The sequence below is a fragment of the Trichechus manatus genome, unplaced genomic scaffold (genome assembly GCF_000243295.1).
Source record: "Trichechus manatus latirostris isolate Lorelei unplaced genomic scaffold, TriManLat1.0 scaffold00253, whole genome shotgun sequence".
Classification (NCBI taxonomy): Eukaryota; Metazoa; Chordata; class Mammalia; order Sirenia; family Trichechidae; genus Trichechus; species Trichechus manatus.
The window spans coordinates 2,216,317-2,231,449 of record NW_004444189.1 but is presented as its reverse complement, the minus strand read 5'-3'; the positions used below and the strand labels follow the sequence as shown (position 1 = coordinate 2,231,449).

The window sequence follows — 15,133 nt, the reverse complement described above, 5'->3', positions numbered from 1 at the left end:
ACTTAGATCCACAATCAACACCCATGGAAACAGCAGGCAAGAAATCAAACGATGCATTGCATTGAGCAAATCTGCTGCAAAAGACCTCTTTAAAGTGTTGAAAAGCAAAGATGTCACCCTGAAGACTAAAGTGCGCCTGACCCAGGCCATGGTGTTTTCAATTGCATCATGCACATGCAAAAGCTGGACAATGAATAAGGAAGACCAAAGAAGAACTGACACCTTTGAATTGTGGTGTTCTCAAAGAATAATGAATATACCATAGACTGCCAAAAGAACGAACAAATCTGTCTTGGAAGGAGTACAGCCAGAATGCTCCTGAGAAGCAAGGATGGCAAGACTTTGTCTCACATACTTTGGACATGTTGTCAGGAGGGATCAGTCCCTGGAGAAGGACATCATGCTTGGTAAAGTAGAGAATCAGCGAAGAATAGGAAGACCCTCAACTAGATGGACTGACACAGTGCAACAAGCGTAACAACGATTGTGAGGATGACACAAGACCAAGTAGTGTTTTGTTCTGTTGTACATAGAGTTGCTATGAGTCGGAATCAACTTGACAGCACCTAACAACGACAATCATGTCCATGAAAGGGCTTTGTAAGCCTCAAAATAGAAAAGTACATTAAAGTATAAAGTGATACAAGGGGAGAAAGCAAGTGATAGAAACAAATGACAAAAAAAAAAAAAAAAGTTAAGCCAATTGTCTTAGTCATCTAGTGCTGCTGTAACAGAAATACCACAAGTGAATGGCTTTAACAAAGAGAAGTTTATTCTCTTGCAGTCCAGTAAGCTACAAGTCCAAATTCAGGGCATCAGCTCCCGGAGAAGTCTTTCTCCTTCTGTTAGGTCTGGAGGAAGGGTCTTGTGATGCATCAGTCTTCCCTTGGTCTGCGAGCATCTCAGCACAGCAACCTCAGGTCCAAAGGATGCACTCTGCTCCCCGCACTGCTTTCTTGGTGGTATGAGGTTCCCATGTGTCTCTGCTCGCTTCTCTCTTTTATTTCTCAAAAGAGATTGGCTTAAGACACTATCTAATCTTGTAGACTTCATCAGTATAGCTGCCATTAATCCATCTTATTACATCATAGTGATTGAGTTTACAACACATAAGGAAATCACATCAGATTACAGAATGGTACACAATCATACAATACTGGAAAATCATGACCTAGCCAAGTTGACAGATATTTTTGGGGGACACAATTCAATCCATGACACCAATCAAGGGGGAAAGGGAGAACATGAGAACCAAAATCAAACCCATTGTTGCTGGGTCAATTTTGCCTCATAGGGACCCAATAGGACAGAGTAAATTGCCCTGTAGGGTTTCCAAGGCTGTAAATCTTTATGGAGGCAGACTGCCACATCTTTCTCCCGCGGAGCTGCTGGTGGTTTGGAACCGCCACCATTTCAGCCAAGCACTTCATCACTGCACCACCAGCCGACATGAGGAGGGTGGGGAAAAGTGAGAACGCATTAGGATGGATGGATTGAAGGTTTCAGTGTTAAAGAAGTATTACAGCTTTAGTACTAAAGGCAGTGAGCCTGAGGGACACAGGGTGGTGGTAAGAGTGAAAAGTTTGAAACTGAGATGATGGAGGACTTGTGGTTATTGGTAATGGTGAGGTCAAGGGTGTGACCATGGGAGTGTAGAAAGGTGGAGGTCAAGATCATTAGAGGAGGTCAAGATCAATATATTGGAGGGATCGTATACGTGTCTACTGAGTCTCCACTAATCATGACAAGCATAATGTCTAAGGGCACGAGTATCCTCTTTCCTTTAGCTGCCTACAGAAGGTGATCAAAATGTACTAAAATACATAAAATTAAGTATTCTGCAAATTCACAAAGTATGAAATATTTTAAGAATGAGGTTTAAAATACTGTAGTCATTTTTTTGTTCAGCCTCTCCTCTAAAGTGATTTAAAAAAAATCCTTTTCATTAAGAATATGTTTATTAATGGAGTCCCATTAATTTGCTGCCCCTTGCTGGAGAGCTACCACATCTGTATTTCTCAGACCACTGTATAGGCCTTTGGAAGGTCTACTAGCTAGACCTTTCCTTACTCCCTTAACTTTGTCCCCCACATTTTGTCCCTCCACCTGCCTCCCACCCTATTCCAGTAGCCCCCTTTAACCTCACCTGCCCAGTGTCTCCACTCTCCTTCTAGGGCTACTCCACTTCTCCCTACATGTGCCAGTCCTATGCCTCTTTCTTTGTCTTGTACACTACCCTTACCACAAAGCACTTATCACAATTTGTCATTATAATATTTTTTGAGTGTATATGTGTACATGGTTATTTTTATCTTTCCCACTGATCTATAAGTACCATGAAAGAACTTCATGTTCTGTTTTGGTTACCACTGTTTTTTCTTGAGCATGATGCCTGGTACATAATAGATGCTCAATAAATATTTATTGGATGAATGACTGGCACAATTTAATGCAAAATAATACTTATATCTGGTTACAACATGTGCACTAATTATTACGGATTTCTAAGACCACTTCCATCTACACAGTAAATGAACAAAATTGATCATCTGAAATATGTTTATAATGTTCATTGTGTCAGTTGTTCATGGTCCTGATAATTAGCTCAGGGCTTGTTGTGTCCCACAGACTGGAATTAGAAGAAACTAAGAAGATTCAAGACACTAAGGCAAATAACAAAAGTTTTATCGAGGCAAATGGAAGCTGCTGTGCCCATTGGTTGCATGTGCATGGACAGGGTACATCAGTCTGTTGTGAATAGAGTGCTGGAGAGCAGACCAGAAAATGGCCAGCATAGACTTCTACTGCCAGGCACAGGGCTCCAAACTGAGGTTTCAGATTAGCTCATCTTCCACACCTTCCGGGTGAGCTTTCGCGAGAAACCCCAAACAGAGATGGGTCACGGTTGCAGTTTGAATAGACTTTGTGCCTGGTTATTTATTAAATGTTTAAACACTAGCTTCCTTAAATTTTTTTATTTTTAAAATTATGACTCTTTAAAATGTTTATATTTTTTCTCTTTATCATTTTTTAGAGATATTTTTGCTTTATTGGATCTTTAATGTTTTCAGCCTATTTATCCTTGTAATACTTTTACTTTCTTGTTTTTTCTTAGTTAAACTACTTTATTAATTCATCTTTTTTATTCTGATTCTAAATGAATAATTCCTTTTATAAGGATCAGCACAAAGCTGGTTCCTATGAGGCAGAGGTAAAGATGTCCCAAATGTCTAACTTTTCCAAGCTGCTGTACCACTCCATCATCTCTAACATCAACTACTCTTTCTCACCTCAGTACTCTCCCTCCTGTATTTGGGTTTCCTAATTTCTTGCAATGTCTCACAGAACTTATGGACCATATAAAGGAAATGACTCATAAGGTTTTGGAGGCTGGCAAGTCCCAAATTTGTGCGTCAGGGGTAGACTTCTCCCTGGCCTTCGATCTCTGCCCAAATGTTCTCGGTTTCCTCACTCCGTGGGCCGGGAAACCCTCTGCGCTATCTCCTGTGGGTCTCTGATGCCAGTTTCTGCTGCAGGCCTCTCCTTCTTTGGTGGTGGTGGTCGCTCCTCTTTGCTCTGGAATTGGCTCTGTTTAAGGCAAAACTGACCAATCCCCTTGGTAGGCCACAATTACCTTATCACACAATAACCTGGGTGGGAGTTACAAGACCACGGCTCTAAAGGCCACACACAAAAGTAATTAATCCGCCACAGATTCACTAGGTGTGGCACAGAGCCTGAGAATGTACATTTCTAGAAAGCTCCCAAGTGATGCTGATGCTGCTGGTTTGGGGGCCACACTTTGAGAACTACTACTATTGACCTTTCTACACAACAGAATCACCCATACCAATATTTAAAAGTACTAATGCCTGAATTCCACCCCCACTCCACAACCAATTAAGTCAGAGTCTTGGGACATGGAGCCCCAAATGATTCTACTGTTCAACCAAGGTTGAGAACCCCTCCTCTAGGGTGTTCAGAACATTCAGCTCTTGCAATTCAGCAAAGCCCATAATTATGGGACCTTCATCAGTCTCAGATCAATAATGTCCTATAGAGTCACTATGAGTCAGAATTGATGGCAACAGGTTTTGGTTTTATCCTCTCTATTAGTGGAAAATATGTTAGTTTTCCATCTCTGACAGGTTTCCACCTTACACAGGTTCCAGCTTTGGCAGGTTTTACTGTACATATAAGAGAATATATATATTAAAAAAAAACCTTTGCCGTTAAGTCCATTCCAACTCATAGCAGCCTTATAGGTCAGAGTAGAACTGCCCCATAGGGTTTCCAAGGAGTGGCTGGTAGATTTGAACTACAGACCCTTTGGTTAGCAGCCAAGCTCTTAACCACTTAGCTAAATATATACGAGAAGTATATTTGGAAATGTGTATATATATATATATATACATATATACATGTATATATATGTATGTATATACATATATGTATGTATGTATGAATATGTATATATGAGAGATTTTATACATATATAAAAGAGAAGGAGCCTTGGTGACACAGTAGTTAAGTGCACAGCTGCTAACCAAAAGGTCATCAGTTTGAACTCAACAGCCCCTCCATGGGAGAAAGATGTGGCAGTCTGCCTCCATAAAGATTACAGCCTAGAAAACCCTATGGAGCAGTTCTACTGTGTCCTATAGGGTCGCTATAAGTCAACAATGGGTTTTGTTTTGTTTTATATAAAAGAAATTATCATATATAAAGAGATCTTATACAGTGAAACCTGTCAGAACCAGAACTCAAAAAGACTACCTTGTTCTTCAGGGTCTTGTAAGTTTTCTGCCTTTGACAGGGTGCAGTCACCACTTTTCTTTTGCTATGTATTTAGTGGAAAATATTTTGAGTTTTCCTTCTCTGACAGGTTTTTGCCTTACAAGGTTTCCAGCTTTCACAGGTTTTACTGTATATGTGTGTATATATGTATAGATAATTATATAATATCATATATATGAAATTATATAATTATAAATATATACATATATGAGATTATATAAGTGTAAGTATATATATATATATACATATATACATATATATGAGATTATATAATTGACTGTGATTTCCATGACAAAATATAATACTAATGTACTTCTTGTATTACTTTTCCCCAAGGAAGAAAGTTACAGCTCTAATATGAGTGAACAAGTAACTCTACCTGAAATGACCCAAGACTGGACCAAAGAACATGTGAAAAAATGGGTTACTGAAGATCTTAAGATTGATGAGAAATATGGGCAAATTCTGCTCAGGGAAGAAGTGACAGGATTAGTCCTGCAGGTATTAACTGAGCAGGATCTTAGAGATATGGGGCTGCCACAGGGTCCAGTACTTTTGATAAAACGCGGGTATAACAAATTGAATAACAGCTCCCCTGAAAGTCACAATCAGAATTCTGGACAATTAGATCATACAAAAACTTCTAAAAAAGAACAACGGAAAAAGCCACAACAGACAAAAAAGGAAGAATTAATATCATCCAATATTGATCATGATCTCACAGAGACTGGAGACACCAAAGAAGAAGAATTGATACTTATGAAAGAAAATGCAACAAATGAAGTAGGAGCTACTAAAGGCAAAAAAAAGAATAAGCTAAAAACTGAACAGCTGACTTGCATGCCATATCCTTTTGATCAGTTCCATGATGGCCGACGTTATATAGAGCATTATATGCTACAACCTGAAACAGGACCACTCAATCTCATTGACCCGATACATGAGTTCAAAGCCCTCACAAATACAGATATGGCTACAGAAAAGGACATTCAGATGAAATTTAGCAATGAAGTCTTCCGATTTGCATCGGCTTGTATGAACTCACGCACAAATGGTACCATCCATTTTGGAGTCAAGGACAAACCCCATGGAGAAATTGTTGGTGTGAAAGTCACTAGTAAGGATGCCTTCATTGACCACTTCAATCTAATGATCAAACAGTATTTTGAAGAAAGTCATATCAAGGAAGCCAAGAAGTGTATTCGGGAGCCAAGGTTTGTGGAAGTCCTACTGCAGAACAATACACCATCTGACAAATTTGTTATTGAAGTAGATATTATTCCAAAACACTCTGTATGTAAAGACAAGTATTTCTACATTAACATGCAAAATTGTAAAGATGGATCATGGAGACAAGACAAAGATGCTTCACTATTTGTGAGAGAAGGGGCTAGCTCCAAGAATATCTTCGCTAATGTTAGGCAACAGGATGCAGATTTCAAAGCATTTTTACTAAATGTAAAGCCACTGGCAGCATCTAGAAGAAAGGCAGAAGAAGAATATGGAGTGAAGGCAAATAAGAAGGAGAGTGAAGGACTAAAACTGGTTAAACTTCTAATAGGAAGTCGAGATTCACTGGATAATTCATATTATGACTGGTACATTCTTGTAACAAATAAATCCCATCCAAAGCAAACAAAGCACTTAGATTTTCTAAAAGAAATTAAATGGTTTTCTGTGTTGGAGTTTGATCCTGAATCTGTGAGCAACGGGGTAGTCAAAGCTTACAAAGAAAGTCGAGTAGCAAACCTTCACTTTCCAAGTCAGTATGAAGAAAAGACAACTAACATTAAAGACATGATATCTACTCTGAATCTTTATGAGCAGCCCAGCTGGATCTTTTGCAATGGCAGATCAGACCTGAACAATGAGACATATAAACCTCTAGACCCACACTTATGGCAGAGGGAAAGAGCTTCGGAAGTCAGGAAAATGATATTATTTCTCACAGATGAAAATGTAATGACAAAAGGGAAATTTTTGGTAGTGTTTCTATTACTCTCTTCAGTGGAAAGCCCAGGAGATCCACTCATTGAAACTTTCTGTGCTTTCTACCAAGCTCTCAAAGGAATGGAAAATATATTGTGTATCTGTATAAACTCACAGATTTATCTGCGATGGAAAGATCTACTACAAACAAGATTGACAATAGCAGATGAAATAACAAACCACAGTATTTCCACTTTAAATTTAGAACAGATAAATAGTACTATTCTTAAACTAAAATCAGTGATTCAGTCATCAAGAAGGTTTCTGCCCTCGCTTGGATCTTCTTCTGTTATCCTAGAGAAAAAGGAAGAAGATATCCTTACTGCACTGGAAATCCTCTGTGAAAATGAGTGTAAAGACACAGACATAGAGAAAGACGAAACTAAATTCCTAGAATTTAGGAAATCAAAAGAGGAGCACTTTTATCGAGGTGGCAAAGTATCCTGGTGGAACTTCTATTTTTCTTCTGAAAATTATTCTTCAGCTTTTGTCAAAAGGGACGGTTATGAAAACCTTAAAGAGTTGATACAGTGCGGGGCAGAGTCTCCGAGACCAATATTTGCAAAAATCATCAATCTTTATCATCATCCAGGCTGTGGGGGGACTACATTGGCTATGCATATCCTCTGGGACCTAAAGAAAAAATTCAGATGTGCTGTGTTAAAAAATAAAGCAACTGATTTTACAGAAATTGGAGAACAAGTGACCAATCTGATCACCTATAAGGCGACCAGCCACCAGGAATACATTCCTGTACTTCTCCTTGTGGATGACTTTGAAGAACTGGAAAACATCTACGTTCTACAAGATGCCATCAATTCCAGTTTAGCAAAGAAGGGTTTGCGATATGAAAAAACATTGGTAATTATCTTGAATTGCATGAGGTCCCAGAATCCCGACAGAAGAGCAAAATCAGCAGACAGTGTTGCACTAATAAAACAACTCTCTGCCAAGGAACAAAGAGCTTTTGAAGCCAAACTGGAGGAAATTGAAAAGCAGCACAAGAACTGTGAAAACTTTTATTCCTTCATGATCATGAAAAGCAATTTTGATGAAACGTATATAGAAAATGTAGTCAGGAACATCCTGAAAGGACAAAATTTTGACAGCAAAGAAGCACAACTCATTTCTTTTCTGGCTCTACTCAACTCTTATGTTGCCGATTCTACAATTTCAGGGTCACAGTGTGAAACTTTCTTGGGAATAACATCTACTAGGACACCCTGGGAACCAGAGACCCTAGAAGACAAGATGGGGACCTATTCTACACTTCTAATAAAAACAGAAGTTGCAGAATATGGAAGATACACAGGTGTGCGCATCATTCATCCTCTGATTGCCATTTATTGTCTAAAAGAACTGGAAAACAGCTACCACTTGGATAAAAGTCAAATTGCACTGAAGTTATTACATGAGAATTTATTCTATGTTTCTGGAATAGGAAGAGATAAACTTCTCCATGATGTGCAAACACTTCTGCTTACAAGACAGCGCAAGGAGTATGGTGATGAAACAGACACTTTGTTTTCCCCATTTATTGAAGCTTTACCAAACAGAAAAATTGAAAACGTCTTGACTGCAGGAAGTATTCGATTCCCACAAAATGCATTTATTTGCCAAGCCTTAGCAAGATATTTCTACATTAAAGAGAAGAACTTTAGCACTGCTCTACTTTGGGCAAATCAAGCCAAAAAGATAGCACCTAAAAATTCCTATATCTCAGATACACTTGGTCAGGTCTACAAAAGTAAAATAAAATGGTGGTTGGATGAAAACAAAACCTGTAGGAACATTACTGTTAATGATCTAACACATTTGCTAGAAACAGCTGAAAACGCCTCAAGAGCTTTCAAAGAGTCCCAACGGCAAACTGATAGTAAAGACTATGAAACAGAGGCCTGGTCACCACAGAAGTACCAAAGAAAATATGACATGTATAACACAGCTGGTTTCTTGGGTGAAATAGAAGTCGGTCTCTACACTATCACAATTCTTCAGCTCACTCCCCTTTTCCACAAAGAAAATGAATTAGCTCTAAAGCCTATGGTACAGTTTTTATCAGGAATAGGGGATATTCCTGCTGATCCGGAAAATGAGGAGTATCATTTGACTCTTAGGAATTTCACATCCTACCTAAAAAGTTTGCAATTAGATTTGAAAAGGTGCTTTGACTTCTTTGTTGATTATATGGTTCTTCTGAAAACAAGGACTACCCAAAAAGAAACTGTGGAAATCATATTAAGCAAGAAAGTCAGCCGTAGTTACAGGAAATATATGGAAATTTTCTGCCACTTGGGTTTGGATCCATTACCAAGCAAAGAGTTACTTCAAGAGGAGAATTGCAGGAAAAGTCTAGAAGCTTTGAGAGCAGATAGGTTTTCTGGACTCCTGGAATATCTTAACCCAAACCACACAGGTGCTGCAAACACAATGGAAAGCATAGTGAACAAATACAGCCTCCTACTGCAGCAAAACTTAAATAAAAGGCTGATAAAGGAGAAACAAAATTTCATCTTGGCAAACATTATTCTCAGTTGTCTAAAACCCACCTCCAAGTATATTCAACCATTTAACATGCTGAAAAAACAGCTCCGAGAAGTCTTGGAATTAGTAGAACCAACTCATCAATATCCAGACCCTTATTTCTTGGCCTGCCTCCTGTTCTGGCCAGAAAATCAAGAGCTAGATCAGGATTCCAAACTAATGGAAAACTATGTTTCATCTTTAAATAGATCCTTCCGGAGACAGTACAGGCACATGTGCCGGTCCAAGCAGGCCAGCACACTCTTCTATCTGGGGAAGGGCAGGGGTCTCCACAGTATTATTCACAAGGCTGAGATAGAACAGTACTTCAGTAAAGAACAAAATATAAATTCCCTGTGGCAGAGTGGCGATGTGTGGAAAAAAAAAGAAGTCAAAGATCTCCTGCGTCGTCTAACTGGTCAGGCTGTCGGCAAGCTAATCTCTATACAATATGGGACAGAGGAAAAAATAAAAATACCAGTGATATCAGTTTATTCAGGTCCACTCAGAAGTGGTGGGGACATAGAAAGAGTGTCCTTCTACCTAGGATTTTCCATTGAAGGCCCTCTGGCATATGATATAGAAGTAATTTAAGATATATTAGTTCAAATATGTTTATTCATATCTCTCTTGGACTTTTTCTCTCCTCTGTAGTCACGTGGTATTTTCATGGCATTATTGGCATAACTCTGATAATTATGATGTTATTATTTGATTCTGCTTTTGTCTCCCTGACCAGAAAACTTTTTATGGCACAAAATATGCCTACAAACAGAGCCTGGCACCCAGTAGAGTCAATCAATTAATGTTCTTAAATATGCATTTTCAGACTCACATATTTAATTAAGAAGTTTCAATTGATATCCACTGGTCACAGCCTAACTAGTTATAGATCAATAAAATCTATTTTAATTCAATCTACTCTTATAAATTTTCTGAATTATTTCTTCACTGTGGGAGCAGAGATTTAAATAAGGTGTATATGGAAGGGAAACCACCTCCCTAGCTTATTGAATTCAAAACCAGAGATCCACACCAGAATGCCACTTATCTCATCTTGGTAGAATAAAAACTAATGTGAAAGCTAAATATTTTCAATCCTACCTCCACTTCCCATCCCACTCACACACCGTCCTTCTACCCCTTACTGTTCTCCCAGTTCATTGCCTTAAGAGGGGAAAGAGAGAAGAAAACAAAGTAGAAATTCCTGACTTTTGAGATTCAAAACATTTGGCTCAGTTAGAGCCCTGGTGGTGCAGTGGTTAAAGCGCTTGGCTGCTAACCAAAAGGTCAATAGTTTGAACCCATCAGCTGCTCCTCAGGAGAAAGATGTGGCAGTCTACTTCCACAAAGATTACAGACTTGGAAACCCTATGGGACAGTTCTACTCTGTCCTATAAGGTCTCTATGAGTCGGAATTGACTTGACTACAGTGGGTAGAGATAAAAAGATTTGCAAAATTTTTCATGATTAACACACATACAGAATATTGTTTCCTTGGATTAGTTTGGCAATCTACTTCCAAAATATCAAACCATTGAAAACCCTATGGAACACAGTTCTTTTCTGACACACAGTGGGTTGCCATGAGTTGCAATAGACTGGGCATTAACTGGTTGTTATGAATTGAATTGTCTGCCTAAAAAATGTGTGTCAACTTAGTTAGGCCGTGATTCCAAGTACTGTGTAATTGTCCACCATTTTGTCATCTGATGTGATTTTCCTATGTGTTGTAAATCCTACCTATGTGATGTTAATGAAGTAGGATTAGAGGCAGTTATGTTAATGAGGCAAGACTCAGTCTACAAAATTAGGTTGTATCTTGAGTCAATCTCTTTTGAGATATAAAAGAGAGAAGCAAGCAGAGAGACGGGGGCCCTCCTACCACCAAAAATGAATCAGGAGGGGAGGCGCGTCCTTTGGTCTCAGGGTCTTTGCACTGAGAAGCTCTTAGATCAGGGGAAGTTTGATGACAAGGACCTTCCCCCAGAGCCGACAGAGAGAGAGAGAGAAAGCCTTACCCTGAAGCTGGCACCCTGAATTTGGACATCTAGCCTCTTAGACTGTGAGAGAATAAATTTCTCTTCGTTACAGCCATCCACTTGTGGTATTTCTGTTATAGCAGCACTAGATAACTAAGACACTGGTTATAGTTCTAAGATATTGATGAAACTGTGTATAAAATACGAAATTACAGCATTTTATCCAAAATTATATTACTGAAGCTATATTGAAACTAACAATGTTCTTATTTTCCCAAGCCTTTCTGATTAGTTTGGGTTAAACAAGATGCTTCTCAGTAAAAGAGCAATAGGAATAATTAATAGTTTTCCCATTTGGTTTGTAAAACCCTTTTGGTGTATTTCCTAGGAACTGAGAAAGTGAATGACTATAATGACTGAAAAATAAAATATTTTTCAAGTTAGGTTGTTTCCAAATCTTTGCTTTCAATAAGGCTGAAGGCTGCCCTAACTGAGTTGTCAGCTGACAGATCATTAAAATAATTTTTGTGACAGATCATTGCATGATATTTTACAATATAACTCATCAGAAGTTCAAATAATCCACATAGCTTTAACAAGACTACCTCCATTCCCTGCTATTTATGTATGTGAACTAGATTTCTCAGCAGCTTCAGCTATAAAAATAAAAAGCAGGACTAGAATCAATACTAAAACCATTCCTTTCCAGCAATAATTAATATTTTTCATGGATATGCAAACAAATTGGAAAAAAAGCTCAAATATACTTCATCAAAATATATGTTTCTAATAAAAATTTAATATTCATGTTTAACAACTATTCATCAAAATAATTGTGTTGCCTTGGCCAATTTTGTACTTCAAATAATGATGCTAATAACACAATCCAGAATAAAATGTTTAAACACTCAAAGTCTTTTGGTGACTGGAAAAAAATTTTTTTCCCATTATAATTTATATTCTGTTATAAAGAACTATGATAGGTGTCTTAGGTTGGGTTCTCTAGAGAAGCAAAACCAGTAAAGTATACAGAGAGAGAGAGAGATTTATCTCAAGGAAATGGCTCATGCATTTGTAGAGGCCGGCAAGTCCCAAGTCTGTGGGTCCGTCATTAGGCTGGAGGCTTCTCCTGACTCACCTAGCTGCGGGGGCTGATGAACTCAAGATCGGCAGGTAAGACAACAGGCTGCTGGCTCTCAGACTGTGGAGGCCAACAAATTCCAAAATCAGCAGGCAAGTCCCAAGGACTGGAGGTCAGATGATCCAGATGAGCTGGATGCAGGATCCAGAGCAAACAAGCAAGCTTTGCCAGAATCTCTCTCTATATATATACATATATACATATAATACATATATACTCTCTATATATACATATATACATCCTATATATATATCCTATATATATATACATGTAGGATGCAGGCCACACCCCAAGGAAACTCCCCTTACAACTGGTTGGCTGATCACATCAGATCAGATCAGATCAGATCAGATCATGGAGGATGACTACATCACTACATAGTTGCCAAACCACTGAGAATCATGGCCCAGCCAAGTTGACACACAACCTTAACCATCACAATAGGATAATGAGAAAATACATTCAAGCATTTTAAAAAACTGCATTGGGATAAAATTCTGTGGAGGAGAATGGAAATGTGAATTCAAGAAGGAAAAAGAGCAATGTAAAAATTTCAGACTATTATAATAGAGTTTGTTCATATATTTCTTTACATTAATTGTGGTACCTATTGAACTGCTTTGATAATAGGAATTCATTTCGGTACATTTAAACAGTTGTATCTTAAAATATCAATATTTACAATATACCAAAATCACATCATTTGCCACTACACAAATTTAAAATAAGAAATTTTAGGTATCTTTAAAATGTGGAAAAGAGTACTAGTTTTTCCAAATTATTTTATGAGATACATAAACAAAATAACTTGGAAGATGAGCGCCTTAGAGAAATTCTCAGGCATGTATACGTGGAGAAATATAAAAGAACATTGTTAGAAATAATAAAAAAAATTGGGGGAAAACTCAATATCCATCAACAGAAGAAAGGGTAGGAAAAAAAAAATCTATATATAATGGAATACTGAACAAGAATTAAAATGCATGAACCAGAGGTACATGAATCCACATGGATGAATATCAAAAACATAATGTCAACACAAAAGATGTATTATTTATATAAACATTTTAAACTGGCAAAACAATATGGAAAATTATTTAAATATATTGTTTAATTAGAAAATATAGAATAAAAATTAAAAACGTGAAATCAATAAACACTAAATTCATAATAAAGGTTAATTCTGGAGAGGCAGAGAGGGAAAGATGGGATTGTGGAGAGGAAAACAGGGGCTTCAACTAAATCTGTCATTTCTTTTCTTATTAAAAAAATCTGAAGCAGTTACAGCAGATTGTTAGGTTTATTAAAAATTGTTAAAGTTGGGAGGTGGGCGCATAGGTGGGCATATACTTATCTGTATACTGAATTATTTCATAATAAAAATAGCTAAAATTAGAAGATAAAATGCAAAAGAAAAACAGTAATGCAATGTACTCTAAACTGGAAAAAGGAATGAAACACTGCCTGGTCCTGCGCCATCCTCATGATGGATGTTATGCTTGAGCCCATTGTTACAGACATTGTGTCAATCCATCTCGTTGAGGGTCTTCCTCTTTTTCACTGACCCTCTACTTTATCCAGCCTGAGGTCCTTTTCCAGGGACTGGTCCCTCCTGATAATATGTCCAAAGTATATAAGAGGAAGTTTCACCATCCTTGCTTCTAAGGAGCATTCTGGCTGTACTTTTTCCAAGACAAATTTATTTGGCAGGCCATAGATTTTTAGATTTTTTTCAATGGCTATAATTTCAGATTGGCAGGCTTTCTTTCAAGACATCTCTGTGTGGATTTGAGTCGCCAACCTTTCCGTTGGAAGCTGAGAGCTAAACAATTTGTGCCACTGAGACAGCCACGGTTATGTCTAGAGCCCTGCAAAAAAAGAGAGAGAGAGAGAGAGAATACATGTTCTGTCGTGGGCACATAGAAAAATGACAAAAATCTAGCACAGGTTAGCTTTCAAAAGAAGTTTCAACAAATTCCAAATCATCAATTATCACGCCGATCACATTCCATTACTACAATAAAGTTAAACTAGAAAGCAACAACAAAAGGATATTTTTCAATTACTAACACACTTTTGAAAACTTTTTAAAAATCACTCTTAAAACAAGGCAAATGGACTCTCAAATCCTATCCAGTTCAAAAAAACCCATTGCCATTGAGTTGATCCTGACTCATAGCAACCCTATAGGACAGAATATAACTGTCCCATAGGGTTTCCAAGGCTGTAATCTTTACAGAAGCAGACTGTCATATCTTTCTCCTGCAGAGTGGCTGGTGGGTTCAAACCGCCAACCTTTTGGTTAGCAGCTACAATTTATTAGATCCTAGTTTAGCCCTGGTGGCATTGTGGTTAAATGATAGGCTGCAAACCAAAAGGTCTGCAGTTCAAATCCACCAGTTGTTCCTTGGAAACCCTATCAGGCAGTTGACTGGAAGGCAACTGGTTTGGTTTTTTTTTTTTTTTTTCCCCAAGTTTAGTTTAAACTGCGGCTCAAACAGTGGCATTAATGTATGGGAACCACTAGATGTCAGCATTACCTTATATTTATTCTGATCTGTCAGCATGGTGGAGTCAAGTAACTACAAAGTCCAACTCTAACAAATTAGATTTCAGACCCAGTTCCACGCCCTTTTAGGTTTGAGCTCAATAATCTCAACAACCTCTAATGATGAGGAAATAATAATAATTATAATGAATA

At 37.9% G+C, this 15,133-nt stretch overlaps 1 protein-coding gene across 3 annotated transcripts in view; it reads left to right on the top strand.

Annotated features, from left to right (window-relative positions):
* The window catches only part of SAMD9L (sterile alpha motif domain containing 9 like), a 19,495-nt gene extending 9,269 nt beyond the window's left edge, over positions 1 to 10,226 (top strand). The window contains exons 1-2 of one of the 3 annotated variants that reach the window (XM_004389656.3): positions 2,840 to 2,864; positions 5,134 to 10,226. In XM_004389656.3, the coding sequence (XP_004389713.1) occupies positions 5,155 to 9,903 (4,749 nt within the window). In that variant the 5' untranslated portion in view covers positions 2,840 to 2,864; positions 5,134 to 5,154 and the 3' untranslated portion in view covers positions 9,904 to 10,226. Of the gene's footprint in view, positions 1 to 2,839; positions 2,865 to 5,133 lie in introns of those variants that run through there. The other 2 variants (XM_023724630.1, XM_023724629.1) reach the window with 2 other exon arrangements.
* Positions 10,227 to 15,133: the final 4,907 nt, after the last annotated feature.